This window comes from Chanos chanos, chromosome 10 (assembly GCF_902362185.1).
Source record: "Chanos chanos chromosome 10, fChaCha1.1, whole genome shotgun sequence".
Taxonomy (NCBI): domain Eukaryota; kingdom Metazoa; phylum Chordata; class Actinopteri; order Gonorynchiformes; family Chanidae; genus Chanos; species Chanos chanos.
In genome coordinates, this window is record NC_044504.1 from 19746923 (window position 1) to 19772994 (window position 26072).

Sequence of the window (26072 nt, forward strand, 5' to 3'; positions counted from 1 at the left end):
GAGAGAGAGAGAGAGAGAGAGAGAGAGAGAGAGAGAGAGAGAGAGAGAGAGAGAGAGAGAGAGAGAGAGAGTGTCTCAATGTAGCAGTCAGGCCTGAGGGAGGAGGGCAAAAGAGTGATGAAAGAGAAGGGTAAGGAGAGAGGGAGCAAAAAGAGAGAGGCCAAACAATGTAGACCACTCTGTCCCATTTCCCTTCACTGAGACACTGAGAAGTCCCACATTTTGGTGAGGAATCGTTCTCTTTGCCAAAAACCAAGTGGCAAATCTGTCCAATGGAATCTTTAATACGTTAAAAAAAAAAAACCAAAAAAAAACCTGCGAACATATGCTGACACCCACATGGAGATTTGCCTCTAAACCATACCTAATGTATCGCAACTCCTGATAGAGTGAAAGAACTGTTGCCCGAACACACACGCGCGCGCTAGCCAGCTCGTAGAAGCGCTAATCTCCACTGGCATTACAGGCTTGTGTGGTTTATTCAAACTGGCGGGCTTTTTGGAGGCCGCGAGAGATATCCACGCTCTTCTTCAAGTTAGATCTCTCGGGGAAAGCCTATTCGTCTTGCACATTTTGCAGAAAATTCCTCAATGGGGGGAACGGCAGAGGGAGGGAGGGAGAGAGAAAGGATGGGGAAATCACCTTATATAAAGGCAGGGAGGCTGAGATGCTTTAAATGTTTGGCTGTAAACGAGATTACAGCGAGGCTGGACCCGTACCACACACTGCAAACATAACACGCTTTTCACCTCCAAAAGAGGAGAAGCTGCCACTGTCGGGACCTGGTGTTAACACACCATGGGGGTTCAGAGTCTATAACTCAATAACACACACACACACAAGCACACACACAAGCACACACACATGCGCTTGCTCTCACAGACTTTCTCTATCAGTGTTAATCTACTGTCTCCCCACACTCCTTTTAACTCTGGGAGTGTCCAAAAATAATGTCTTTCTCTCTCCTTCTTTCTCCATTGTTAAACATTTTGCCCCACATTTAATTTTTTTTCTTCTGCTGTCAAAACAAATTACACCTCTCTCTCTCTCTCTCTCTCTCTCTCTCTTTCTCTCTCCTTCCGTACGGAGAAAACTGTTCAGTTTACTCACAGCAGGTTTTTAAATTATGATGCTATCTTACATTCCCAGGTGACTTTACCCTCTCTTTAGAGACACTGAGAATTAGGTGGGAGAGTAAGTCACAAACACACAGGCGCATACACATTCTTTCCATCAGCAGCAGCAGGGGAGCCACCTTCTGAGAGTGGCAATTAGAAAGCCCTGGGTGGGAGTGAGCGAGAGGGAAAGAGAGAGAGAGACCTAAAATAAGGGGACTGGCTGGCAAGGATTAATGCTGGATAAATAAATAAACAGTACTAAAGGTATGGTGCTAATGGAGGAAAAGAGAAAGTGGAAGAGAGAGAGACAGAGAGAGAGAGAGAGAGAGAGAGAGAGAGAGAGAGAGAGAGAGAGAGAGAGAGAGAGAGAGAGAGAGAGAGAGAGAAAGGGGCAGGCTTTCTGCACAGCAGCAGCCACTACTTACCTTTTTGTTGTTTTCTTTAATATCCTGAGGATTGAGGGCCTTGTAGTCACTGGGTGGGAGAGACACCGAGCAGTGGGTATCAACATCAGGGAAAACAGCGAGTGAGAGACCAGCAGTCAGGGAAAAGAGAGAGAGAGAAAGAGAGAGAGCGAGAGAGAGAGAAAAAGAGTTGCCTTTAAGTATGCATCACGTGTAATGGCATTAGAACTGTAACATGCAATTTCACAGCAGTGCAATCAACAAAACTAATGGAGTGTGTGCGTGTGTGTGTTATGTGTGAATCAAATATGCACCCCTTTAGCGCTGATTGCAGAACTGGCTGCTTAATGGCACCCCTACCTCCTCTCCCTTTCAGCCTGAAGCTTCTCTCTTAAATGGGCAAAGGTAGCAGGCTAAAGACCAGTGGGCCTGCCTGAGGAGACAGCCAGTAATCCTTCATTTCTAGAGTATGAAAATGCCTGGTTTATTAGCCTCTGCATCATTACAACACTGACACAACTTCCAAAACCTCTTTGTAACCACACATTTGCTTATAGATGGAAAGAAACACCACGACATTGTTTAAGGAAACAATTCTTATGCATAAATCATTTGTTAAATATATATTATTTTACAAAAGGCTCAGGGGGATGAAAGACCTTGGTGAAATAGTTACTACCTGGAAGTTTAAGGATGAGATGGTTAGCAAACGTTTCTAAGAAATGACCTCCAACCTACTAAACTGAGGTGGCCAACCATAGAGACAGGTTAGTCACATTGCTCACAGCGCTGTCATTCCTTTTGGAAGTGTTGCAATTAAGTGCGATTTAGAGGAGTCTTGATGAGGTCTATTTTGAAATTGCAGTGGAAGGAGGTGACGGATTATATTCCTCTATAACTGAGGTGTTACTCCTCCCACCGTTAACATGCTCTTCTCAGGGAGGCAGGTGGGCTTTGCCTCTGTTTGGTATGAGTGATTAAAACTGTTGGGGTGCAATTACAGTGATGTACTACAGAAAATGAGTGTATTACACACACTTACAAGGAAGTGAAGATTACTGAGACGACACACATAGAGAACTCAAAGATAACTGCACTTAACTATCAACATACACTCCATCGCTAATTTCTGTTCTCATTACAATGGGATATGAAAGAGAGAGAAAGTGAATGAGTAAGGGTGTGTGTGTGAGAGAATGAGTTTACCAATGGATTAGGTATTTACATTGACAAGAGAATGCATGTGTGTGCAGGTATTTCAATTGGTTTAAAGTGCACTATATGTGTGTGAGATGCTAAGGCTTGTGCACCAGCATATGTGAGGACAGTGAAACTTCTCAAATTTGCGCAAACAAGTCAATTAATGTGTCTTTATGTGAATATATGTTTTGCACTACTGTGTGTGTATGTATGTATGTATGTATGTAAGTATGAATGTGCATGTATGCACACGTGTGTGAAACTCACATGAGATCTGGCCTGAAGTGGTGCAGTAGAGCACAGAAGGCCAGGCCATTCCTCCAGGACGTCGTGAAGTTGGTGATTTTGACACCGCGATAGTTTTTGGTCACCTCTCGGCACCAGGCCAGCAGGGACTGACTGGCATTGGGCTTTCCACCCAACACCGGACTGGGAATGGGACTTTGCTACAGCGAGAGAGAGAGACGAAGAAAATTACAATCAAACTCATGAAACCCACTACCTAGACAGGAAAGAAGTGAGAAATGTCTTTGGAAGGAGGGAACAAGTGGGTACAGATTTCACACAAGTCTACATAACACTGTTAGTTTACATAAGGGGAGACTGCGAGCAAAGCAGGGGAAGGGAATATGAATGAGTCTGACTTAAAAGATGAATGACAGAGGGAAAGAGAGAGAGAGAGAAAGAGAGAGAGAGAGAGAGAGAGAGAGAGAGAGAGAGAGAGAGAGAGAGAGGGGTGGGGGGTGTATGAGTAAATGAGTGTGTATTGAGTATACTGGTACACAGTGCGTTCAGGGAAAAGAAATCTTGGTCTTGGCATAGTGATGGGTTACTGTAGTTGATAAGAGGTCTTTGGCAAGCTGAGATCTGCACAGGTATAGCAACACTGGAAGAGCTTCATACAGACACAAACTTGTGTATAAATACACATGCACACATACACAGACAGACACTCCTGTCATCCTTTCATAGGCCCTCTTTCATTGCTTCAGGCTTTCCCTCATTTCACCAAACACAGACAGGTGCATACATGCTCGCTCTCTCTCTCTCTCACATACAGACACACTCTCTCTCGATCTTACTCACACACATACACAAATACAGTGCACATGAGTGCACACACAGACAAATGTATATATACAAATTCTGCCCTGAAGTAAAACTAGAACAAAATTCTCGTTCATACTATTCCAACTTAGCAGTTTTCTTTCATACAAACACACCCGTTCTCATTCACGGTCCGACACAAATACAGACTCATCAAATTTCCACACAAACCCATTCACAGAATTTTTTAAAAATATCAATTTCAGTTTTTCAAATGTTTTTAGCTTGATACACAGTAAAAATTTACCAAGTGTGCATTGAGACAAAGAAGGTTAAGGTGACGACTTACACAAACACAATGTAGTTATATGTTTGTCCTAATGAGCTGTCCAGCTTTATGGGCAGGCATAACCGTGGATAATGTAAACATATTATTAATTACACAGCACTTTGAAGTCTTATCTAGGCTGGATTTAGAGAATGGCAGAGCAAATCTAAGCCCAGGCTTTTAAATCTCTCTCTTTTCTTTCTCTTTCTGGGAGACTGGGCATTCTCTGACATAATCTTGTTAAGAATGGGGATGCCTCAGATTTGGATTATGCTAACTTCATATTCCATCACAAGTATTTTGATATAAACTATTTATAAAAATATCTTACAACTGGGAGACAAAACTTACTTGTATCAGATGGCTGTGTCTCGATTTAGCTTCTCAATCTAAATACAAATCTTACATGTAATCAGGCGAAACACATCCCGAAGGAACAAATTTCCATAGGACCACTATCTGTGTCCATCAGCGCGAGAGGGGAGGAGGGAAGGGAGAGAGAGAGAGAGAGACAGAGACAGAGAAAGGGTTACACTGTTTGCCCTCTGATAAGGGCCGTACAGATCAGCCGGATGGCCAGCCCTCGGAATCACATCCAGCAGATTAACAACGCCCTCCTTTGGCCAGCAGCTGTTACTGCTGCATGACAGGAGATGACAGGAGATACTGAGATGGTTCACGTGGTGCTACAGGGAGTACAGAGTGAAAGAGAGGCAGACACACTTCTAAGAGAAAGGAAGAAAAAGAAATATTTGACAGGTACTAAAACAGGCCAGAGAACAACAGCTTCCCTATCAAAAAAAAAAAGGAAAAAAGAAAAGAAAAATACCTTGCTGAAGGAGACATACTGTCATCAACAGTGTCTTTATAGAAGTACCAGAAGGTCCAAGTGTCCAAGCTCCAGATCTCTCAACACCCTCTCTATTTCTACCTTAATGTCACCTGAAAAGGACAAAAATGTCCTAGACATTTAGAGACGACTGCTTTGACTAAGCAATGCCACTTCACGTTCAGTTTCTGGTCCCTTTGACAGAGTGCAGTGGTAGTAAATTATGTCAATGTGGAGTTCTCAGACTGGTTTCAGGGGCCTGAGGGAGAACAGACAGATCAAAGCTGCTAAAGTGCAGTGTGCTTAATAAGTGCTGGAGCTGCTGAACACGACTCTCTCTCTCTCTGTTTCCCTGTCTCTGGGACCAAGGCCCAGGGCTCCTGCACTTGACTTTTCTCCTACTCATCTTTAAAGAGAACCTTAACCTTTCCAACAGTCACATACACACATCTTCCCCCACTACATCAACAAGGAGGGGGGGGGGGGGGGGGGCAAAAATAAGTTACAGCTAAATGAGCACACTTACAACCAAAAACAAATCTTAACCAGAAATTCATTTCTTTTAGTCATGAATCTTAAAGAGAGACTTATATGGAAAAAGTGAATTTGGTGATGGTAAAGACTGTTTTCTTTTTTATTTTTTAACTGTTTCTATTTTGAACCTCCATATACATTCCATGAAGGTTGAAGTGGCATAGATCTTGAGAAGAGATGCCCGCATTTAAGTAGCGTTTCTGGACCAGTGGGCCTAGGACTTGATTTTACTATTAAATTATGTTAAATTCATTCTTGCTATTGAAGGGTCTCAAATCCAATAAAAGGAGCAACACTATGTATTCACTCAGATGAGATCTGCCATGTGAGCTCACTGAAGCAGATGGCATGAGGAGGAGAAAGGAAAGAGAAAAGGCTTTCCAGTGCAGTATACAGCTGCACAGCCAACAGAGCAAGACACACAATCACAGACATATACATTCTCTCTCTCACACACACACAATCAGTGTATATGTGTGTGTATAGATGTGTGTGTGTATATACACACACACACACACACATACATACACCTTAGTGGGCAGTCAAATGAAAGCATAGTGTAGGAGTGGCTACTCTGAAAAGACTAGGTGAGCCACTTTCTGCCAAGAAAACAGCTAGAGCAAAGCTGAGTGCTAAAGTTGTTAGTTTATAAGCAGCCAAAAAATCTGTACACTTCTTGTGGCCTTTCCTTTCTGGTTCGGGGACTAAGAAAGTCATGCACATTAGTGTCTTTGGGTGCATGACACTCAGACTTCAATGTCAGTGGATACTCACCAGGTGGGTTAATTATTCTACTCAAACTTCTAGGCATGTTTGTGCCTGCTGATGTTGCGATAGTGTTGAGATTTAAGTTATAAATGTCTATGAATTCACATCGAGCCAAATTCACTTTTTTCTCACATGTTCTATCCCCATTACAATGTCAAGTAAATAGACATGGTGCAGTCCACCTCTACAACAATCTGAAAGGCCGTTTACATCAAAAATCAAAACATCGTATATTTGAATAACTCTCTGCTCTAGAAGCACCTCACCATATAACAGTGGAAAGGCACAAGTCAGGTTACAAGAGGTTTTGAAAGCTGTGGACGCCCTGAACCATAGGAAACAATGGATTTGTGAGCAGTGCGATCTGAGACCTGTGCCTTCGTGCAGTCACCTCCTTAGGGGAACTTTTTCCTTTCAAGTGATGTTAAAAGTAGCTGTCTAATTCTGGCAAAATAATTACCTGGGATTACCGGGCAGGTGCCATTATAGCAATTAGAAAACAACACACTTTTTACCAGTGCTTGGCATGCACTTTAGGCAAGTTTGACATGTCAGCATCTGTGCAGGGCGACACACAGACAAGCACCTGAGAGAGAACACACACACACACACACACACACACACACACACACACACTTACTTAACTCGTTGATTCCTTTATGTGGCAAAGCATCAAGTCAACTTCTATTCTAAAGACACAAGATCTCGATGGAGCCTAGAGAAAACTATTTGGATTCAGTAAATTCACCAATTAAGTACAGCAACATAACTATTTATTTTACAGTTTTCTTTTCTTCACCACTGAAATAAGTAATAAAAAGTCCCTTGGCTGAGGATAGAGTCAACATTACTATACATGTTTTGATGAAAACAAATGTTGTGCCCTCAGCTGAAACCTAAACATCTGGAGGAGAATTTAGCATAGCGTAAACGGGTACATACTTTATCAAACGGTTGGGTGTCTCGCCCAGAGCATGAAGAAAGAGGAGGGGGGGGGGGGGGAGAAGATACTGCCATGTTCCAGAGCTGGAGGGCAGGATTAGCACAAGCCCAGACTGTGCTCACAAACATTATGTATTGAAATAAAGACATATTCATTACCATATAACCAATGCAAACCGGGCTATTATTCAGAACACATCAAAATAAGCCAAAAGTAAAACAGGCAAAAATAAGGAATTCATTATTCATGATGCCTCAGTGTCGCCAATGCATATTCCACACGTGGAAAAAAAGAGAGGGAAGGAAACAGCAGATAGAGAAAGAAGGAGGGGCATGTGTGTGGCTGAGGGGGAGTATATGACCACTTCCATGCTCCATGGACAGCCGCTCTTTAGTTCTGACAGATTCTGAAGTAGTAAGTCAAATTGGTCCACTCACACAGTCATAAGAGTCTCTGACATTTTAGGCCATCGCCCATCAGGAACAGAATTAATCAAAAGACGTTTGACACTTAGGACAAATTTTAAGCACTTAAACGATCACATGTGTTGGCCAGGGTGCTCAGGTAAATTACACTATGCATCACTGCTGTGGTTCTGGGTTGCTTGGATTGGGTGTCACAACTGGTCATGTACTGGTAGGTCATAACATGTCCCTACACATGCTACATTCCCTTAGAAATGCCTGTAGGTCGGACAGTTAAACCAAACAGTGGCTGACTTAGCATGCATCATAGGATGCTTACACTACTACTCACCCCCCTGTTGTGGGCACTGGCAATAGCACAAGGGATTGGCAATATCAAACTGGGTGAATAGGGGGAACAAACCAAAGCGTCGGATAAGACATCAGATCATCATGATCCAGGTAAATGTATGTTTGAGGGTATGACAATTCAAAAAACTAGGCAAGGCTATGCATCAAGTTCAAAATTTCTGCCTCGCACCCCTAAGACACAACCACACTCCATATTCCTCCAACACTGTCACAAGTAGTCTCATCTGTTTACTGGATCTCTAACATGTTTAAACAGTAGTCACAAAAGACGGACAAGCCACTCTGTGCAGAGTTCCACCATTTCCCACATACAATGGCCTTCTTTAATCCTTTATCCAACAGGGATTAATGAGTTGAGTTTACATTGTGTCATTTGGTTTATATTATGTCATGTGTCTCACTCCCCCCATGGTTAAGAGCCATCGCATTAGACACAGCCCAACCCTTCCTCTCACCTGGGGCCACATATTTCAATGAACACTTGACCAGCCTTAAACAAGTTAAGATAAATTAAGTCACAGGTTAGATAAGCACCGCTGCATCTCTGAGTCTCACTTTTAAGTCTTGAAATGATGTCAAAAATGTCAGATTTTTAGTAGGTGTTGAATCTCTTGCTCTTTTAAAGTTGTAATCCGCTCAAGGAGCCGGCAGCAAAACAAACACACGTGCGAACACGCACACACACACACACTCACACACACACACACACACTTACATAGTTACTTCTTGTTGCACAGTTTTTAAGATGCAAGTCCCTGTGAAGAATGGCTGGTGAGATTCAGCACAGTGATTTGACTTTACTGATTCTCCTTTTTAAAGTAAAAGACAGTTTTGTCAAATTAAACGAAACACAAGGGGATGCCAAATCAGCTTGTTCCTTTCACCAGGAAAAGTGGATGATTTCATTACTGCGGGCTGAGTCCTGCATCTCTGTTCTAAGCCATAATAGTTATGTCATGAAATACACTACACTGTGAATAGAATTTGGATTGGGTGCCTAAGTATGGTAGTTACAAAATCCACCAAGACAGAGACTGGTCCACTCTGCTCCAAGAGCAGCACTACTGATTCAGCAGCACAGCTTTATCCTGCTGGGCTCTGCTTCAGCCATGCTCTCAATTATTTAATTGCACCTTTAATCTAAAGACTAATTTGTCTAATCGCCGCCCGCATGTCCGGTTCTCATAATGTTGTTTCAAGTTACTTTAGCCATGAAATTGCACGAACAACGTCGAATTTCAACGACAGACAGTCCAATCAAAAGTTCAATTATGTAAATGGAGAGCTCAAGTGGAACAATAGGAGAAAGACAATAGGAGGGAACTCTAGAAGCAATGTTGAGTACCGAGAAAATACACATTAATATACAAAGAAAATATCATATTACCGTTGTAATCACGAAGGGCCTTTTCAAAGGAGTCCAAACTCAAACCTGCTTAGAAATCCAGTCTCATAGCATGGCTCCCCATGTTCATTCCACAGCTGAAAGGCCATATCAAACCGATTACAGCTAATGCATGACTTCACTTGAAGAGCACTTATTATGAACGAACTTCAAAAAAAAAAAAAAAAAAAAAAAGCTACAGTGGACTTCAGCAAAACTGGAGCAAATGGATTTAAAAGGCGTTTATCCCCTGAAGTCCAGAAATAATAGGAACAGTAGCGCATATCTGAATGAAAAGGTTCATTTCACAAACTGGAGTGGTTGTGGGTGAGCAGGTGGCTCGAAAAAATTTTTGGGTCTTCCAAAAAGAAACAAGCACCAAGAAAAGGAGCATGACTAAATTTTAATTTCTGGGGCCTGTTCCACCAACACCACCAAGAGGATTTCAACTAAAACACACACACAAACACAAAAAACCAAACCTAAGAAAATTGGAAAGGATATGACTCAAAAAAGCCAACAAACCGCCCTAGTTCTGAATGTCAAACATGTATAATATGGTTGTAAGCTATAGCTTTAGATTGTCAGAGGCGGTGAAGACATGTTCAGAAGAAACAAGCGCGAGAGGCATTACTTGCCACTCACGGCTGTGCAAATGAGCTTTGGCTGTCGAGGCACACACTGCTGACAATACTGGAGATGGGATCCTGTTAGGGAAAACCCAGCAGCTGAAACAGCATCTATGTTTTTCAAATTCCTTCCCGCCTTTTACCCCACAAACTGGCATTTGTGCTTAGCTTAAACCATGAAGAGAAACATAAATTCTCTTGGAGAGAAAAAAATGAAAAACCTACCAGGATGAAGAGAAAACATGAAACCTCCCCAAAAAACAAAAACATTTTAAAACTGGCAGTAACACGTAAATATTGCGCCCAATTTTTTTTACTCTGGGAGAGAAAAATTCAAAGCCCCTGCCTACCTGCTTCTTGGGCTCTATAAATCAAACAAGTAATAAAAGTGAATGGATTTAGGAAAACAGACAACTTCTCAAATCTATACAGCATTAATCTCCTCTTACACAAACAAATTAAGGGTGCAGAAGTTCACTGATCTGCCCTGATAATACTTATTTATCAATTAATCTGGGCTCGGTGAGGAAAACTCATTAAGAAGGGAGCTCAAGAGTAATGTGGTAAATCAAAATGAGAGCGGGAGAGAGAGAGAGAGAGAGAGAGAGAGAGACAAAGACCTGTTTTGGTCGTGCATCCTCTCTTTATAGTCACTGTCAGATCGCCACTGCTCACAGCATCACAGACTTGGTAGAGATGAGGGAGGCTGATAAGCAAAGCAATTAGAATGAAAATAATGATCAAGTCACCTCCGGTCAATCAAAGGGGCCTGATCAAAATGAAGTATTCATTGACAGATTGGCCAAAGAGTGGTTAAGTATGAATGTTGGCCTCAGGAACAGGGCCTTTCTGTGCCTCAGTTTAGCACACCATCAAAAGAAACTGAACAAGGGAGATGAGAAGCATCACACACTTACGCTAATGAAAGAAGGCAAAACAAATATATGCCTTCCATATAAAATGTTTAAAACAAAACAATAGTGATATAGTTCCTGCACTAAACAACTGGGTGGCAGTTAACTACTGGACAGAGCTAAATCATGAATGAAAGGTGACATTTCTGTAAGGGTAATTTTATCCACAGTAACATTTTGTACAGTTCAGTTGCTGTACACTTGTAGGCAAAATTCATGGATGGAACTCAAGGAATCTGCATTCGTGCCTTTCCTGAAAAGCCTAATTGAGACAGCAAAGACCCTTTAATGCAAACAATTAGGCCTGAAGCTTTATCACTCCTCCTGACACACAAAGAAAACTGAAGAGGTTTGTTCAGAAGCCTTGATAATCAGCCAAGGCATTTCCAAAGTCAATCATATTCCCTCCAAAGGTAGAGAGCATGGAGGAGCAGGAGGTGTGTGAGAGCGCAAGAGTGTGTGTGTGTGTGTGTGTGTGCGCGTGCATGTCTGCCTGCAGAAGAGGTTAAGTTTAATTAAAAATTGGTGGTGGCCACTTCAGGTTGAGGGGAGGGTTGGTTTTAAAGAGAAGAGGAGCCAGGCTGAAGGGGTAGAGAGCCGAGAGCTGGTGATGAGGGCACAGAGATCCGTTATTGATCAAGGAGTCGGAAAAGGAAAGGGTGCAGGGTTCCCCCTGGGGTTTAGGGCCACACACCTGTTAGCGAAGGGCAGTCTGAGACCAGATTAAGCTAAAGTTACTCCCCTTCAGTCCCCGCCATGTCATTCAAAACCTCTCCTGGCCAGTGTGCAGAGGACAAAGCGTCTTTCTGGCCACCCTAATAAACTCCATTAGCTTTAGAGACATCAAACATAAGGGATTATGAGATTTCAAAATTTGTGGCCAGGGAACTTCCTCACTCAAACAGGTATTCTTTCGAGGAGATTACGCTAAGATTTGTTTTCATTTTTCTGCAGCCTCTCTTTTGCTCTCTCCCTCTCTTCTGTAGCTCCAAAAGCCAGAACTGTAATCCCTGGCAGATAAAACTAAGGACTTACCAAAGGAAGATTACAAACCGCTTTGTAAACCTTTTATACCAGTCGGCGTGGGTATTGGAGAGCTCTTCAAGTGCTTAACTCATGAACTGCACACACACCAACAGAGGAAGAGAAGGATAATGATAGCGGTATTACTGTAACCGGCTCAAAACGCAAGAACGAACACACGCATGCACACACGCCGCCTGCTTATTCCACTGTGGTAGAATTGATAGATGACAAACTACAGCTTTATACCTGATTGTTACAATGAGACTAAAGGCCCAACACTTTTCAGGCTGAATTGATGAAGGATGCTGAGAGGTTGGGCCAGCAACAGCTTTCAAACTGTGGAGGCTGAAGCACAAATGATGTAACACTTTCATAATTACACAATAGAGAAACATTGACTTCTGACAGATATGAAGTAGTGATTTTAAGCCTGCATGTCTCTCTCGCCCTTTTTTTCCCCCACAAATATCATAAAAACTAAGTTCTCTAAGGAAACTCTCTACAAGCAAACTATGGAGAACCACTGTTCTCACTGTCCAGGAAAGTCTCACAGCTCTTTATCTGAGGAGAAAAGTTAATTGTTTCATTCTACCCAAACATCAGAAACACACAACCTTATTTAAACTTAAAAATTCCAAACTTTGCAGTGCTCTTGCGTCTTACCTGAGGTTCACTGACAGCTCCCACCCTGCAGTACAGACTCAAGTCCAGCCCACGGAACTCAATGCATCTTAGCAAGAGCTCAGGATCCATTCTCCCACACTATCCAATATCACTTAGCACACAAAGAAGGGAATAAAAAAAAAAAAAGAAAGGGGGGGGCAGTCATGCTTTACCTCCAAAGGATTATTCTCCTAATATTTCATTGACTATAGGGGCAGCTCAGCAAGTAGGGGCCACATTGGGGTCTTTGTCGCCCCACTCTCTTGGCTATGGGTATGAAGCTGGACCTGGGGCTTCCTTGCCCTCCCAGGACAAACTCCCTCTATGTCCGTGTAACAGACTCCCGTTCAGGTTTAACGGAGCACCACAGACCCCGGCTGACTGAAGGAAGATGAGAATAGGCTGGGATTGAGCCACAGAGAATTGGGTTGGACAGACAAATGGAAAGATGGTTGGCATCTACTGGCATGCAAGGCATGATTTCATTTGATGCCAATGCTCTTCTTCCATAGGACAAAGTGCATGTCATCAGCAGGGGTGTATCTAAGAAATCTGCCTATGACTTAGCAGAAGAGTGCTAAATTCAATTTGAAACAACGTGCTGGGTGTATGGAATATGTTATTCAAAAGATGTAGCACACAGGTTCTGAGGGTGACGTTACATCAGCGAGAGAAGATGGGGGCGGGGGGGGGGACGAGGTAAGAAAATGACAAGTGTTCTCACGGGGTTTCTCACGTCCACCCACTGCCTTCCCAAACCTTCGTCCCCTTCACTCCCAACCCCCCAGTGAAACTTCACGGTGTCAGAGTCACAGGCCTTTCTCAGACACCTTCTGAAAGCTAATTAAGAACCACTGCAGCCTTTCTGCGAACTCAATTAAATAATGTTAATTTATTTTAATTTTAAGTTTCACACACACTGCACTTTGAGAGGGACAGAGGGAATTGGGAAAAATGACCAAAAACAAAGCTGGGAAATGAAAGAGGACAACCTGGCCCCAGACTCTCCCCTTGAGCCTCTCTCAAGTCCCGTCAAATGTAATTTTATTTGGGCCTTTGAATAATTTTAATAACTACTGCATACTTCTCTTCTGTCTCACGAAGAGAGAAAAAAAGCAATTTGCGATTTGACGAGTCTTCCCATTGTGGAGGGACGCGGTGACTGATAAACAAATAAGAAAGTGGCACAAAAAGAAAAGTCTAGCTTTCAACTTTGAAGTAGCGGCATAATGTCAGCCAGAAGTGCTATAGAGTGCTTTCCTGAAGACTTTATGTAAATCTACAGAAGTTTCTCAGACAGAGCACTTTTCTTCTTTATATTAAAATACAGAAACATAATTCATGAAGCGGAAACGGATGAAAATCCAGAGATCAGAGCATCTAAGTGTAGAGCAGCTTTCGAAAAAGAAGAAAACAAAAAAAAAGAGAGAAAAAAGAAACTGAGCCGTAACATTGCCGAGGAGGGTGCGATTGTGCACAAAGGGGTGAAATGACCAGTCGGGGAAGAAGACAGAAGAGAGCTACAGAAGACAACGAGGGGGAGGTTCTAGTGAATCAGAACAACCTACTTTCATCGCCTGAGAGAGAGAGAGACACTTCCTCTGTTCATTTATATTAATCCTGTCTATGTGCACTTTCAAAAAGTTGGAGAAAAAACTGAAACCGATCCTTGTATGAAAATGTCAAACTTATTTGAACAAAAAAAAAAAAAAAAGTCAGCTGATATCATTCAAATGTGTGCTTGACCAAATTTCTCCACCACACAGTAAATGGTTAGTGGTGGGTATTAAGCCAATGTTTACTGATTGAAAACAAACACTAAAACACAAGAGAACAATAGAGTTGGTGGGTGTTCGCGGTATTATGTTTTGACTTGACACACAGTAAGAAGGCTCTTCCCTCTGTTCCTGACAGGGTGGGAAAGACTGAGCTTTCAGGACTTGACAAAACAAAAAGGCTAAAAACTGTCTGTGTGTGAACTCATTTGTCGGTATCAACCGCCTGGAGGATTATGAGGACTCATCCTTTTTCAACATAGGGTAGCGTGTGTGTGTGTCTCCCCTCTTTCTCTCCTACACACACACACACACACACACACACAACACAAGGTACTGGGCTTTCAGACTCACATGGCTGTGACCAGAACGGTGTGACATTCATGATCCTAAAGGTGAGGCTAACCAGCCCTGTTCCCTCCCAAACAACTGAATAACAGCTCATCTAAGCTATTTACACTAAAAATATCAAATCTCAGGAAGAGGATTTGGACAAAAAAAAAAGAAAAAGAAAAAGAAAAAAAAAACAAAAAACTAGTGTCCGCCACCTGGGGTGAGCATTATTACCGCAAACTGATAGCGAGGATAAGACCCTGAGGGAAAATATTTGTCAAATTTCAGAGTACCAAGCACAGTCCCAGACTGAAGGACAGTACAGTCAAATTAAATATAACTACTGCCTTTCAGTTCATTTCACCACTCATTTTCTGTCTGTAAAAGGCAACAGTTTTATAATGAACTATGTGTTTAATTACAAACCTGCACAGCTATTCTGATTGAATCAAGTCTGCTGGGTCAAACACTGGGTGCTTCTATGACAAAGAGAACTGAGCAAAATGGTCTTGTTCCCCTCTCCGCTCAAGTTACATATGGCCTTCATACCGGAATATTCAGGCACATGAAAACTGAAATGTAAAACAGTGTTCTATCTACCATGCCATGACTCATCACACAAACACTAGAGGATGTATTAAATAAGCATGAATGTCTGTGGAGGCAAGTTTAGAATCCACAGTTTTTAAAACATTTCAATTTCTTTGCAGCTGTGACTTTGAATGTGCATTGATTAAGTTTGAGCAAAGAGCAGCGCGTGAGGTTTCAGTGAAGGATCTTATGACTGCTCCGTCTTCATCACCATCCTCATCCTGGTGTCAGACTCCAGGCTAGGCTTGCATCAGCACTCTAGCCACGTAGAGTGTCAGCTGCATCTGTTTCTGCCACTGCAGCTCCATTGTGCCGAATGTCTCAGCTTAATCCTTTTTGACTTTATTCATGCAAAGGTCATCTGGAATTCTACAAATGGAGGAAGCGGCAACAGCAGCGGCAGGGTCTCAGAACGCGACGGAAGTACACAGTGGTAATCCTCTGTGAGGGGGAGGAGAACCAACCAACGTATGTGTGTTTGTTATCTAGGAGATGTTTAGTCTGAATAAAAAGTGTCTACATTATACACACACACACACACACATATATGTATGTATAGTGTAGAATGTGTAAATAAGGAACTGTCCAAAACAAAACAAAACAAAACAAAAAAAGAGCCCTTAAAAAGAAATTGCACAGCAAAACAGAGATATTTTTGTTTTTCCCCCACCACAATAGCCACAGTCTTGCATGACTGTTCAGCAAGGTGTAAAGTGCAGGCACAAACAGGGAGAGAAGGTGTACTCTTCACTACAACAGGAAACAAGGCAAATTAACCTCCTGATGAAAGGTAGTGCAAAAATAACAAATAGGTCAGCAAGATACAAACTCTTAAAAAAAAAAAAAAAAAGGGAGGCAGGAGGCAGAGAGGAGCAATAATTTCTGTTGGTTTTGCAAGTTGTTAAGTTGTTCTTTGATTGACTCCCTTCCCATGTCACACCACCTCCCCCAAACCTGGCCTGTCCTCACCCCCCTGCCACCACAGGCCAGTGAGTCCGGGTAATTAAACGCCTTTAAGGACGGCCAGGCCTCCTCAGCCACCGTCACACACAAGTGCGGCCTGGTGATAAAAACCCTGCCCATAATTAAATATGGCCTACATTATCAACACAGTTCCCCAAATAAAAACACTCGCTGAGGAAGCGGAGGGGGCAGGGTGAGGGTGGGGTGCCAATGGCGTGTGAGAGTTAAGCTAGCGGTGTTTAAGCCCCTCGTGTAAGTCTGTGTTCACTGGCTCAGTCGTTCACTCTCACTGGGTCTGGCCCACCCTACTGCAACTCCACCCTCTCACCCCACGAGTGTGACCAGTGCTCCGTTTAATTAGACCCACCAATGCATTCCACAGAGAGCATAAAGAATGATAATACTGTATTAAATAAACAAACAGAGTGAGAAATAAATGCCTATATTCAAATGGTAGCAGCGCACATTTAGGCAATTGCTGAGGGCAGAGAACAGGATGAAAGCAAAGGGGGTAAAGCCCCCAGCTCTCACTACCAGGGCTGCGGAGTCAATACGCAAAACCTTCGACTCCGACTCCTCAATTTATGGTACCACAGACTCCAACTGCTCTATTTGTAATCAGACTAATTATAAATCCTATATTAACTGAAAGCACACAACATACAAGGCATTTCATCACTGCCAACATGAATCATCAGGCTACTTTTTAGCACCCTAACCTGTTTAAGTTTGGGTTTAAAGGCTATAGCTATGCCATTTTGATTTTTTTAATATTATTTTATATTAATTATTATAGAAGTTACAAACATTGAGTAATATTAAACATAAAACTTACAAAATTAAAAAAGAGGCTATATTTTTATCAAAAGGTTATAAGGTAAAAGGATATTAAAGGAATAAACTATAAAAATGCCATAAAAGAAAATCAAAAACATCCTATCATATAACAGGAAACAGTAAGCAAAACAACATTTATAATTTTATATGAAACAGGACTATTTGTTGACTTCTGCTGCCTAGCCAAGGCCCAAATCGTAAGCGTTGGAGTCTGCAGGCCTAGCCTAGGCCTAAAAGTTGAACACTATGTTGGGGGTCGACTTAAAGGTTTAGGCTTAATATAAGCCTAAACCTGTATTACACATCCAGTTTTTGGGGGTAGACTAATACGCCTTTTTGACTTATATGCCGGCACATACAGCGCATTTAGTTGGAGTCGGTACATTTTACCGACTCCGCGACTCCATAGTACTGCTCCCAACACTGGGAGTACAGGAAGGAGAACGGAAAGAGGTCAGATCCCAAGAAGACAAAGTGGACAGAAAAGAGGAATATAGTAAAGAAGGAAGAGGAAGCCTCACGGTGTTGAGTTTGGATGGAGGACAGGTCTGAGGTTAGGGACGGGGAGGAAAAGAAAAGCAAGACGTCGTACTCTGGTGAAGATGGAGGGGTGAACAGCAGGAGTGAAGTGGACTCCACAAAGATGCAGGACTGTAGAGGTGAGTTATGTGTGGATGAATGTATGTAGAGAAGGAAAGGTGTGAATTCGGGGAGAGGGAAAAAAAAAATCTGTGTACCTTGGGAGAAGAGGAAGCCAGTTCCTTCCCCACTACAGCAGCCACAGCAGCAGGGCCTGTGGGGGGTCGCTCGGGGGCAGTCTTTGGTGCCGGTGCTGGTGAAGGGCCCACGCTGGGTGGTGCAGGGGCCTTTCTCTTAGTGTGTCTCTCTAGACTGCTTGGTGGGGAGGGTGGGACAGGACTAGAGGTTTTGGGCTCATAGAAAGGGTTGGATCTGGGGGGAGAGAGAGAGAGAGAGAGAGAGAGTGACAGGAAGGGACAGCATCAGTCACTATTACTGAGACATATATGTATAGGTCCAGTGCCAAACACAACATGCAGAAATTCAGTGCTTTGTAATAGTTCTTGTGAGAGAAACAAAAAGTATCTCTAAAGGGAGGGAAACAAAAGCACTACGAACAATAAATTCCTGCAGCATAGGGCCAAAAACTATTGCAAGCCTAAAACCAACAAACTGTTTCATTTTAAAAAATCTAAAACGATTTACTGTTGTTACTCAACCAAGACATGTGCTAATTTTCACTATCATGTTAGGAGAAACACAGTGAACATCTGCCTCTGGTAAAAGAGCATCGATGAGCAGTGTGGACCAATAAAACGCTTGAGTGAGTGTGTGAGGAGGCAGGTGCTCCAGAGGTCACTCCGTGGTGACCCTTATTCTCTCCTGCCTGAGTGGTCTGCTCCCCGACAGCCAGACAAACAGGATCGCTGGCATCAATACACCTCCACAGAGGGGCCCGTCACTCACTGGGCCCCAGCCAAACAAAAGAGGAGAAAGCAGGGAAAGCCCCACCTTCTAGGTATCTGACTGAAAGACAAGGTTAAAGGCACACTGCGTTTTACCCTTTCACCCAACCCTTAGAGAGAGAGAGCAGAAGGTAGTTTATTAAAAAAAAATAAAAAGGAAAAAAAAAAGAGGAGATAGCATGGCTAGAGTTCAGGCATGTCAACACTGATTAAACCAGTGGGTATTAAGAAACGACAGAAAATGCACAGCCAACACACTCTGAAGTGAGAGGGGGAGGCCCATTCACTCACTCAAAGGTTTTATAAGGACCAGGTCTTTTTTTTAACAGAGAAAAAGAGAGAGAGGGAGACAGAGAGAAGGAGCAGAAGGAGTAAGAACTGGAGAAAGAAAATGCATATTGGTGTAATGGCCCTTTACAGAACTTTGTGCCGTCTCTTGTTCTGTATGTCAATTGTCAGTCAGTGCTATTTTCAATGGCATGACTGAGAAACCGTTGTTCCAAAATCATGTTTTGCGCAGAGGAGATGGAGGAGGTGGAGTGGAAAGAGAGAAAGACATAGAGGACTGACAAGGTAAAAGAGTGCAAGGAACAACAGTGGCCTTGTTCCTGCTGAAAGAACTTACTCATAACTTCCCTAACAGAGCCATGGTGTTACCCCAGTGGTAACTCCAGGTAGTTAGTGAAACTTACATAAATTTTTTATGAGAGGACCAAAAGGAAAAACCAAAATTGAGTTCAAATCAATCTAACACACACCCACATATCCCAGAATACCCTTGGACTTACTCGTCTAGCTCCTCCTCCTCGGTCTTTGAGGTGTCAGCGTACAGGTACTTGCTCATGTCTACCGGCCGTACATTCTTTCTCTTGCTGGGCTTAGGTGGTGACCTCTCTGGCTCTGGGTCAGGCTCATCAAAGGGGTTGCCGTAGCTTGCTGGTTCCGGGTCAGGTTCGTTAAAGGGGTTGGATGGATCCTGATCATCGAATGGTTCCTGTTCTTTCATACTGGACTGGAGGGCAGGTTGGGAGGGAGGTTCTGTGAGGAAAACGTGAATATGAGGTTAGCTGAGTGAAGGCCAAGGTTACACTCACAATTAAAGGGAACAGCCAGCTCCCTCAGACACTTGTCAAACACACAAGAGAGGGGTTATGTGTTACTTGAAGGAGTCTTTACTTGTCTTTACCTTCCTCATCTGGATCACCAAACGGGTTAAGGTCAGCACAGTTTTCGTCAGGTTCCTCAAAAGGGTTGGTGCTCATGTTGGGTGGGTCCTGGCTGTCCTCCTCTAAGAAGTTCAGTTTACTGATGAGCTCTGCGGAGAGGGTTAATGTGTCAAAACATTACAGAGTCCAAAAAAGACCGAAAAAAAAAGAGAGAGAGAGAAGGAGGACGTCACTACGGGTGACTAGCAGGAGGTGGAGATAAGGAATGAACCCTTCACAACCGATACAGATGGGGATAAATAAATAAATAAAAGAACAAATAAATAAACACAACTTAAAAAAAAATTCAAAGAGGTTTCAGAAATAAATTTTAAAAAGTTACATAAAACGCAAATTAAAATATGCACTTTGCAGTGAACCAATTGTAGTCTTCAAACAACCATCCGGAAGCGTCGGAGAGCAGAGCACACTGGAGAGTGGATTTGATTCAGTGTCATGTTTCACTACTGGCTTTTCATCATCTTCCTATGTTGCTGCAGCTGTGAAACTCAGGAGAGTACTGCTCAGGGCCTTTGTGTGTGTGTGTGTGTGTGTGTGTGGGTCAGACTCTAGTTTTAGAGGCTGACGTAGAGCTGTGAATGATCTGGTGAAGTGGGCCATTAAGGTGATAAGAAAGTGTGGCATCTGTGCACTCCACACAGCAGTCTGACCCATATTAGGACATCAGTGTGTCCACCACTGGCCACAAGAATGCCACGTTACCTTTGTCACATTCATTCCATTCATTAGACAGGAGACATCCATCACTGGAAACAGCACCAAGATAAAGTAATGGTGGTGTGGAGCAGAGTGACAGGAAGCTTTGTCCAAAGTTTACACTCAGTTGCAGGAGGGAAACGTTGACAATTTAAGAATTAGGATACTCAAGGAAGGCTTGATGAAGGGCTGCATACTATTGTCAGACACTGGGACATAATGAACCTTCAAGCATAAATAATGCTTAAAGTACTACCTTTGTGTGTAGAAAAAGCAAATTCTTTGTTAACTGAGTTTTCATTGTAGTTATTCCAGAGAGCAGTGAGGTTCACTACAAACTGCAAAGTGTCAAAAAATGAAAGGGGTTTGGAGCAATAAATGATCCAAGAAAGGGTGAATAAAATAAAAGTAGCCAAATTTAAATGATCTGACACCACACCAGACCAGACTGGGCACCACAACCACACCACAAGAGAGATGGAGGATGACATGAGAGAGAGAGAGAGAGACTGAGTGTAAGGAGAAAAAGAAAGAGAGAGAGAGAGAGAGAGAGAGAGAGAGAGAGAGAGAGAGAGGAGAGACGTGGGAGAGAAAGTGACAGAGTGGAAGCATAAGATGAAAAGACCTTCCGAAGAATTGGCTGATCTAGCGGCAGGCTTATTTGCTTGCTTTAGGCAGTCATCAGGATCCCCATCTAAGCTGCTGAGGGCATTCAACTGGTTTACTATTTCTGTAAACAGAAGGGCCAGGTCGGGAAAACAGTCAGCAAATCAGAAAAGAGAAAGGAAACCAAGAAAAATATCACACAATTCAACAGCACAACACACACATACACTTTATTCCTTTATGTATGTGTGTAGCCATTTTCATATATGTATGAATGTGTACATATATTATGTACTGAGACAAAAAAAAAATAGCTTTGGGTACTGCACTGACATGACAGATAGAACAGATACCATAACTAATGTATGGAACACTGACTACGCTTAAAACCACAGATGCTATGAGTCGAACACTCAGACATTTCTATAGGCATCCCACATATATATATCCATACATGAACATAGAGTAGGAGCTTAATGTCAGGGCTCAATGCTCTGGGAACAGGGGGCCGGATATTAACCCCCCAGTTTCCCACCCCACTGTGTGATCTTACATAGAGCGAAAACAAGCAGAACATGCGCAAGAAATGAAAGAGAAAGCCAAAGCTCGGCACAGAAAACGGACAAAAGGCATGAAGAAATAAAAGCATGAATACACTTCAACATGCTTAAGAATACAAATGAAAACAAAGAACTGTCCTAATCATGAATTAAAAAATTGCAAATAACCCGCAAACACACACACACACACAAAAAAAGAAACACGTTGCTCAAATGAAGGAATGCGAAATACCATGTGGTGTATAAAAAAATGAACGCTATGCAGTGGCCAAGCTGTGATTTTGGAAAGGCTTATGGGAATGAACTCTGTGACCAGTACAAAACGAAATGAGCCCATCTAAAATGAAACATTTATCCAACAAAATACAAATGGTTACACGGGTCATTTAAAACATCACTTATGTATATACAGCATTTCCCATATATTAAGCATGTAATTGATGAGGAAAACTACACATCAACTTTGTTATTTGTATTTCTAGAATATTACTAATTCAAAGCTTAGTGTCAATGGAAAACAGGGCTGGGCACATGACCAAAAGTCTATTTCTCAGTGTCTTTTCATGTTTGTCTCTGTAACAATAAATATGACAATAAATCTTTGGTGCACAGTTCCTGTACTACATCCCTGATGCACAATTATTGGATTTCCATGACTACCAACACTACCACTTTACAGCTATTGGATAACTGCAACAAATGTATACCAACAGAAAACAAAGCATGATTACATTTATCCAACCTACAATTTATTAGACATTTCAGTCTGTAAATGTATGCCCACTGAAATACGACGAAATAATATGAAACAAAATAAAACAAAAACGTTTCTGAACATAAATTTGACCTGCATATTTCATATCAAAATATTGGCAGTAATGGAATATCACACCATCTACAAAAGCATGGTGCTGTCATCAGGGGAACAACAAATGGGGTTAAAATAAACAACATCTGCAATTCAGTTGCTCAGGAATCATGTGATCATTGGTTATATTCTTGTTTAATATGAAGGTGGACAAAAGAGTGTTCAACATACATTTGAGTAACCTATGACTAACTTTCACGTAGACCCACATTTGACTAGGATACCAGATCTTCAAATGATCAGTTTCAGGATATTCTCCAATCTGCCTGCAATTTATGCGTTACCTGTGTAGAATCTGCAGTACATGAATGCACCCCATGTGTTGGAGTGTTTTAGGTGCACTCAGAGTGTTGCATGTCACCAAAAACAAAGATAAGTGAAAATTCTGGTTGGTAGTTCTATACTGTAAGTTCTGGTAAATTTCTGGCACAAATGGAAACGACTAAGAAAAAGAAAGATGTATCAGGGAGCTATGTCCAGGTTCACTACTGATAGAGGGACAGAAACAGTAGGTTCCCGGCATTGCTGTGTCCACTCCCTTTCACTGTGAGTTCAGGTAGAGTGGGGCGCAGAGCAGTTACAGCCCCAGAGTGTACAGCTGTGCCACGCTAGTACTTGGCAGGGAGCTTTCAGATGAGACAGACTCATTTGCCCTGTTCCCATGACTCTGCCCAGATCAGACACTGACCCTGTGTGTGCCAGGCCTAATGCCAGCTGGGCAGGAGGGAGAGAGAGAAAGAGGGGAACACCAGAGGCTCTGGGTTTTTACAAGTGGAGTGCTTCCTCACTCCCAGATTTTATTACCCCGTTCCAACAGGAAACAACAGTTAAGTTCCAATATTAGAATCCAATCAGTCTTGACAAACAACAGACCTTTAAAGAGCTTTAAAAGACAAAAGATCTGCAAAACAAAAAGGTTCTGATTTTCTAAATATCTTCAGCTTTTCGTATTTTGTACGTATGAATAATAACAGTGCTGTCTCCTCCTGTTCTCGCGCTCACCTGTGATCTTGGCGGCTTTCTCCTCCTGGTTGACCCTGTTCTCCTCGTCCTCCTCATTCTCCTCCTCAAAGTCATCCAGGTTGCCAATGTCTGCCTGCTTCATGCTCATCAGACTGGCCAAACTCTGCATGTCCTCATCCCTACAGAGGACAAGAGAAAAGAACAAATATAAACATGCGTAGGTTAGCGTGGCCGCACAAAGTACAGCTTCATCTGACAATTAGCTCAAACCCATTAGTCAGAGAAACTCTTCTTAGCTTTGGAGGCTGCTTGTTTGGATTGCTAAGGGATATCACAAACGTTACTGAATCTTTTCTTTGGAACGCATGGACATTTTGAATATACAAATCAAAAGCTGAAACTATATTCATAGCAATCCAGCCCCTGGTTTCTGTGTCCTTCTGGATTAATGAGAATGGGACATATGATGTTCTGTATGCTAACCTTGTTTGCGTTACAGACAGGAGGGACAGAAACGAGAGAGAGAGAGAGAGAGAGAGAGAGAGAGAGACAGAGGGGGGACTGGAAGAAAACAGAGAGCTACGTTCCTGTAAACAACATGCCCTTCATGCACTTGTTCATAAGATGGCGGGGAATAAGAAACACACATTCCTGCCAAGGTTTTCACCACGGCCACCATAAGATAACACCAGGGGATTAACGCTTTCCCACTCTCTCTCTTTCCCTCTTTCTCTTTCCTCATCTCTCTCTCGCTTCCACCCCTTCCCCCCACTTTCTATCTTTTGCTCCTTCGTGAATGCAATACAGGCCTTTTTTAACAGCCCCAGAGCTTATTTGAACTTATGTAATGGGGTTTATTTGTGAAGGGGGAGACATCATTCCCCAGGGTTAAGAGGGGTTACTCACTTCCGCCCCGCTAACCCCTGCAACAAAGGCCTCAATGCTTTAGGCCCAAGCACATCTCCTATGTGGAAACCAACCGGTTTTATTTTGAGGACGAAGAGAGGCAGACTCCAGGGAAAAAGAAGAAAAGAGAGCAGGCAAATATCTTATGAACCGTCTAGCAGAAAGATATTTACACTAGTCAGATGCTAGAAACATTCCAGTGCATTGAGGGGTTTTTTTTTTTTTGGCTTTGCTTTGTGGTTCACAAATAAGAAAATATGATACTGGTAAGTGGAGGCATCCTCTGTGCTTACAGTTGTTCAGATACTTCTCGAATTTGGAGCATTACAGTGCCTGTCAAGACACGCGGGTTTGGAATACAGTGGACGCTTAGGGATCTTGCAGATATTCTGTATTCACCCAGAGATGCTAAAAAAGGATACAATGATCACATTTAAACAATAAAAATGGTATGTCCCTTTAAAGGTTATCTCGGACTGGCTGGTGGTATCAGCCGGCCCAGAAAAGGGGTGAGAGAGAGAGAGAGAGAGGGAGAGAGAGGTGAGAGACGAGAGAATGGGTGAGAGTACGAAAAGGAGACGGAGATGAGTGTTCCAAGTAGAGGAGTGAACATCTCTTAAAGGGACCTGGACTTACGTGGCTTTGCCTTCTCGCAGGAAAATGCAGGAGAGAGAGAACTGCAGGGTGGCTGCCACCACTTTCTTGGACAAGGGCTTGAATTTGAGTTTGACGTCAGTCTGGGTGGGCATTGGACTGGCATACTGCTTCATATTGATGCTGCTGGTCGCCAGGGCTTTCCTCCGACCCGATGGAGACTCCTGACACAAGAGAGAAACAAAACAATGAAAAAAGAGATCAAAGCATTCGGTTTGACCAGTCAGATCCCGACGGCTAGAATACAAGTCATCGTAAAATCTGCAGTCAATTGTTGCTCTGGTGAAAAAAATATGGTTTGTTTTCATCACAAACCATATTTGTAGAGGGACCAACAAAGTTTGGAATGCCTGACCTGTTGACCCAACCACCTTAAGTAAACAATACAGGTCAACTCCCCAGAATGAAAATTACTATAAATGAGTTTGAAGGAAACATTTCCAGAGTAGCTTTACCGCGAACACTGACCAGGTCATAAGTCCTTTTTTATGATGGGACAAACCAACACAGATACAGATCACCTCTATTAAGTCACTGCAAAGGTCCAAGCAGGTCACAGGTTGAATCTACCATCAGTTTACTAGCATCCTAGTAGTTCTGTCTCCACAAATGCTTAACAAAGATCTCCAGGGTGAATTACTTACAAAGCAAAACTTCATTAATCTAAAAACTAAAAATAGTGAATACATAAATACTATGTAATAGTAAGGTTTTCACATGTATAAGAAAACAGCAATTTCCTGTTGTGTAAATGGACATCTTCTATTTGCATGAAACCAGAAGCACCATCAGTAATGTACATGCGGCAACTCTGAGCCTGATGGTCACTGGCGCCCCCTGTGGCACATTAAGGGTCTGAGGAGACTGATTCCACCTCTCTGCACACACCCAACTGACAGGCAGTGCTCACCAGGGCTGGAGAGAAAAGGTTCACCAAAAGGTGATATCTTTATTACAGGAGACATCGCTGCTTTGGGAACGATAAGAAGGGGATAAGGGATTTGGTGTTTTTGAAGTCAGTCCTGTGCCAAACTGAAAACAAATTGG

The 26072-nt window shown here is 42.6% G+C and overlaps 1 protein-coding gene across 1 annotated transcript in view; it reads right to left on the bottom strand.

Annotated features, from left to right (window-relative positions):
• ehbp1 (EH domain binding protein 1) overlaps window positions 1-26072 on the bottom strand; it is a 114648-nt gene that overhangs the window by 53441 nt on the left and 35135 nt on the right. The window contains exons 5-11 of the mRNA XM_030787450.1: window positions 25008-25189; window positions 23505-23644; window positions 19733-19861; window positions 19335-19584; window positions 17800-18013; window positions 2990-3168; window positions 1544-1592 (exon numbers count right to left, since the gene is read on the bottom strand). Coding sequence (XP_030643310.1) covers window positions 1544-1592; window positions 2990-3168; window positions 17800-18013; window positions 19335-19584; window positions 19733-19861; window positions 23505-23644; window positions 25008-25189 — 1143 coding nt within the window. The remainder of the gene's footprint in view (window positions 1-1543; window positions 1593-2989; window positions 3169-17799; window positions 18014-19334; window positions 19585-19732; window positions 19862-23504; window positions 23645-25007; window positions 25190-26072) is intronic.